The following is a 5287-nucleotide window of genomic DNA, read 5'->3' on the forward strand; positions in this document are numbered from 1 at the left end:
ATCACTTTATCATTTCAATTAAAGAATATTTTAAATTTATGCATGAGATTGAAATTATTTTTTTAAACCTTTGATTGATGTTTTGGTTGAGGAAATGGAAAATGTTGTGGTTGAATATGAGGATGTTGAAAAATAATTGGTGGAAAATGTGGTGGTGGTGGTGGTGGTAATGGTTGTAGTTGTACATGAGGTGGATGAAAAATAACTGGTGAAGGTGGTAGTTGTGGTGGTACATGAGGTGGATGGAAAATAAATGATGACGGTGATTGTTGTTGTTGTTGTTGTTGCTGTTGTTGTTGTTGTTGTTGTTGTTGTTGTTGTTGTCGTTGTTGTTGTTGTTGTTGTTGTTGTTGTCGTTGTTGTTGTTGTTGTTGTTGTTGTTGTTGTTGTTGTTGTTGTTGTTGTTGTTGTTGTTGTTGTTGTTGTTGTTGTTGTTGTTGTTGTTGATTCTTTTGATGATTGCTATTTGTCATTTTCAACTTTATCTGCAAAATTTACAAATTGATTTCCATTTAAACTTATTTAACAATAGTAAAATTTTATAATAACTATTGTTTTCTTTTTTTCTTCTTTTCGATTCTTCCCAATTTTTATTTCTGAATTTTTAAAAATTTCGATTTTTCGTTACAATTAAACAAGAAATATCCAACAAACAGAATTAAAAATTGATATTTCTGTATTTGATTGGTGTAAATCTGTTGTTGTTGTTGTTGTTGATATTATTACTGTCGTGATAATAGTACTAGTTGCATAACCAAAAAGATTTAAATTTCGAAATTCCGATAAATTTGTGATCGTAGTGTTGGTTTTTGTTAATGCTTTGCTGAAAGAGAAGTTTATCGTTTTATATAAATGAATTTGATTGGATAAGATTATCTATCATATGAAAATGGATTTGATTGGATAAGATCGTCTATCATATCATACTGTTGCAAATTTCCTAATATACCATTTTATTAAAATATACTATATTTTGTTTAAAAAAAAAAAAAATTTACGCTTAGAAAAAAGAAACCAATAATGATTACGGTATTATATATGAAAAGATAATATTAAGTGATAAGTTAAGTGATAAGTAACACTTTTCATTTATGAATGATACGATATTGTTGATTATACTAAAAACACTGTTTAGATAATTTTTGATTCAAATACAATTTTCAGGTATACCTTGTTGTAGTTGATATATCATCATCTATTGAATGATACAATGATTGATGTATCACTTCCTGTTCTTTCGTATTCATTGATGAATCTAAATTATTTCTTGTAAAAAAAAAAAATGTAAGAAAATTATCATATTATTCGAAGTATTAAAAATAAAAAAATTTCAAAATTTGAAATATTAGCAGAGAAAAAAAATGTAACATTTACGCTGCATGTGATGTTTTTAAAATATGCAAAAAATTAAAAGATAAATAAATATTCTATTTTAAATATAATAAATATTCTATAAATATTCTATTTTTCAATTAATCTATTAAATTTATCAATTAACATCATTCATTATATATGAATGAGAATAATTGAAAACATGCTTTGAATAATTAGCTTACAACTAATTAATTTTATACAATAATTCTGTAGCATATTTTAAATGAAGAAAAAAAAAAAGCTATCATATTCATACTTCCATCTTTTTTGTTTAAAAATAATTGATAAATTTAAAGTAATATTTTGAAATGGTTAAATTTGCATTACATTGATTGTATTTTTGTTGTATTCGTATCGGTTTATTTGATAAATGCCAACAACTACCATTAACACAATATAAATTTGGTGGACAATGATTATCGTTGTTGCATGGACCTAAATTATATATATATTTTTAATTTTGAGACAAATAAATATATCCAATTCACTATATTAGTTTATTAAGTATTGCGATGACGTATAATTATCATGATGGTGATAACGATAGTGCTGATTATGATGATGATGGTTGATGATGATGATGATGATTGATGATGATGATGATGATGATGATAATGATGATAATGATGATGATGATGATGATGAATATTTATTTCCAAAATGCAGATTTGTATCGATCATTTGATACTGATGAAAGATTTATCGGATATTATTTCATCCTATGCATTACCAATATTATTTCTCATATAATATCTTCTCCTCATTCAGTATGCTTATAGCAATTTGAAAATTTAAAATTTTCATTATAATATTTTATTTAGGTGAAAGATTTGTTAAATTAATCAAATGAACAATTAATTGGCATTAACTTCTCAAATTAAATTGTGAAATTTTTCAAATGTTGCACAAAATCTAATTAAACTTTTTCATCGAAGGAAAAAATTGTTAATTTCAGTTAATATGCAATACACATATGAAACTGTGTAATTGTTTGGATGAAAAATTTTGCATAATTTTATCATAAAAGACGAATACAAAGATATGGGAAAAATAAATCAATAATGATAAACATAAATGGATAAACAAAATTGAATGATATTAAAAATGAAATACTTTTGGTACTAATAAAATAGTTCAAACTTTACGTATTTGCCCTATTTAAAAATATATTGAATTTTATACATAATTAAAACATGATAAAAGAAACAAACTGTCATCATCTTTAAAATGTCAACCTCATTGAGAGGTTCTTAGATTGGCATTTCCTTTTTTTTTTCTTATTTTACAACTCTTCCCATAATTTGATAGCCCGGAAGTTTACTGAATTTTCAAGTTTTTTTTGCCTATTTTATCTTTGGAAAATGATTTGTAGCATAGTTTCAATATTAATTTTATTAATGAAACTGTAATAAAATTTAGAAATTTCCAGCATATTACTTATTTTTGAAAATATTTTTAGCACTTTAAAAAATATTAAAATGTTTAAATTAAAATTAACCGAAATTTAAAATAATTAGAGAAAAATGAATTAAAATACTTGTCGATATTGTGCTGAAGTATACAATAAAGGGAAGTATGTAATTTGTTAAAGTTTCTTTTAACTTTTTATTTCAAATATTTGAAATGTTTCAAATTATTCTATGATTATTAACAATTTTACCAACTCTCTGTCCGAATTTCAATTTCAATATTATGCCAATAGTTTATATGCAATGTGCATGCATCACTGCAATTTCTTGCAACATAAGTGCATTTTGATGTTTTGCTGTTATTATATTTATATGGATTAAATAGTATTGTAAAACAAACCAGGCCATTGAAACCATTCCGTTTGTTCCGATTTTTCTGCCGGAAATCGCTTTTGACGTTTCTTTTGCTTACGGATCAATTCATGCTGTTGTTGAGTCTCTTCTAATTGTTTGTTGTACTGTAAACAGAATATATTACGGTAATTTTCAAATAGCTTACAATAATAATCAATCTTAATTAACACATATACAATTCCGGAAAGATCCGCTAATCGTTCCATCTCTGACAGCAAAAAATACTTTGAATTCAGGTAAATCAATTTGTTATAAAAAATATAACCATAAACTAAACTTGAATAATATCACCAATAACATTTGTGGTAATTCCTTTAACAAGCAGTCCTGAAAATAAGTAAATTTATGCAAAAATTATCAAAATAATTCATTGCCAAATTTTGTGCACACAAATTTTACTATTATTAGCAACATTTCCGGAAATAATGCAAAAATTCGGAAACACAAATCTCACTATCATTAGCAATATTTCCGGAAATAATGCAAAAATTCGAATATTGCATATCCCATGTGAAACTTTCCCTAGATTTTTCAAATTAAAATTTTTATCCCATCCTAATAATCTTTCTCTATAATACAAATGTAAATCATTTACTTTTAATTAGAATTGAAGTAAAAGAAAAATTGAAAATTAAAAAATCATAATTTTTCAATCAAATAATTTCCAAATAAAAAATGTTAAATTTTATATTATATTAATCAAAATTGTTCACAATTTTTCCCAAAATTAATGTTTATGTAAAGATATCTTAATAATGATCACAATCTCATTTGTTCATTTATTCTATCAAATTCATATCCTTTTTCTTTTGAATAATTTAAAATGATCACTAACAATTTTTTATGCAGATCAATACCACTTTGAAAATATTTGATAAAAAAATAATGAATTTTTAATTTCTAATTTAAATTATACAAACTATAACAAATAATAGTGATAATTTTTTTTTATTGACTAAATGCAATTTTTGTCACATCAAAAAATAAAATGTCATAAATTAAAATAAATTTGACAAAAATAATCATATTTCTACGAATTAATTGAATGCCAATGAATAAATCTCAGTTTTTTTTTTTTGCAATTTTTATTGATAAAAAAAAAAAATTTACAAATCTTGCAGTTATTTTTATCAAATATTATGCCATGTTATATTTTTCATTGCATATTGATAGCAATGATACATTCTGAATTTCAATTAAATCATGAAAATTGACTTAAGAAGTTAATAATTGTGAAAAAATACGTGTCGTTGAAAACAATAAATAGAGTTGTTCCTTTTAAATTTAATTAAGCAAGTTATTAACTTGGTTTTATCACTGTCAAAGGTGCAAAGATCACATATTAGAGTTAATTTTTTGGAATTGTTGTCGATAGTTTTGTTCCAGGCTGAGATTTATTCATTCCTTTTCTATAGTCCTAATAATGCTTAAAGAATTAAATGTACTGATTTATCATGAATTTGAACATTAATCCAATTTTCCAGTAGTTGACTTATTCATCAGATCATTCCATTCATTTATAGCTATGATGTTTTTGAAATATCATCTCTTGAAAATTAAAATTACATTTTCTATTTCTATTGGGTTGAGGAAAATGTTTAAAAGGAATTCGAAATGCTCACTTTCACTAATTGCCAAATGGTTTCGATTTCAGTGCAAATCCGGCATTCAACATGATCAGGTTGAATTACCGGTGATTACTGTTAAGATATTTGATAACTTTACTCTTGTTTGCATCTCCAATAAATTCAAAATCATATTTTCATTCATTTTGGTGTCCCTTTGTTTGTTGCTATTGTTACGGGTATAAAATAAACCTATTTCATTCATTTTAATCGTTGATAGAACTAGAAATGAGATATTTCCCGGGAATATTTCAATCTCACAAATTCCATCACTTTTATTGCTATTATTATTACTATTTTGTCTATATATAGCAAATATATTTTAAATGAATATTTCTCAAAAAATGAAAAAAAAAAAGGTTACCAAACCGTTAAATTGTGATAGACTTTTAAAAAGTCTGGAATTTCTGTCTTCCCAATTTACCCAATCAGTTTGCTTTTGAAATATCCTAGCTTCGTACCTAA

General features: G+C 24.5%; 3 protein-coding genes across 3 annotated transcripts in view; all 3 read right to left on the minus strand.

Moving 5' to 3' along the window:
* The window catches only part of LOAG_13322 (hypothetical protein), a gene marked incomplete at both ends in the record, with an annotated part of 2316 nt that extends 1843 nt beyond the window's left edge, over window positions 1-473 (minus strand). The window contains one exon of the mRNA XM_020448669.1: window positions 69-473. Within this exon, the coding sequence (XP_020301207.1) occupies window positions 69-473 (405 nt within the window). The remainder of the gene's footprint in view (window positions 1-68) is intronic.
* A 157-nt stretch (window positions 474-630) lies between these two features.
* LOAG_12343 (hypothetical protein) lies at window positions 631-1247 on the minus strand (the record flags this gene model as incomplete). Its single annotated transcript, XM_003147856.1, has 2 exons — window positions 631-823; window positions 1171-1247. 2 exons carry the CDS (start codon window positions 1245-1247, stop codon window positions 631-633), a joined length of 270 nt encoding a protein of 89 aa, XP_003147904.1.
* Window positions 1248-3160: 1913 nt separating this feature from the next.
* LOAG_12344 (hypothetical protein) lies at window positions 3161-3403 on the minus strand (the record flags this gene model as incomplete). Its single annotated transcript, XM_003147857.2, has 1 exon — window positions 3161-3403. One exon carries the CDS (start codon window positions 3401-3403, stop codon window positions 3161-3163), a length of 243 nt encoding a protein of 80 aa, XP_003147905.2.
* Window positions 3404-5287: the final 1884 nt, after the last annotated feature.

The sequence above is a fragment of the Loa loa genome (assembly GCF_000183805.2).
Source record: "Loa loa unplaced genomic scaffold supercont3.274, whole genome shotgun sequence".
Lineage (NCBI taxonomy): Eukaryota > Metazoa > Nematoda > Chromadorea > Rhabditida > Onchocercidae > Loa > Loa loa.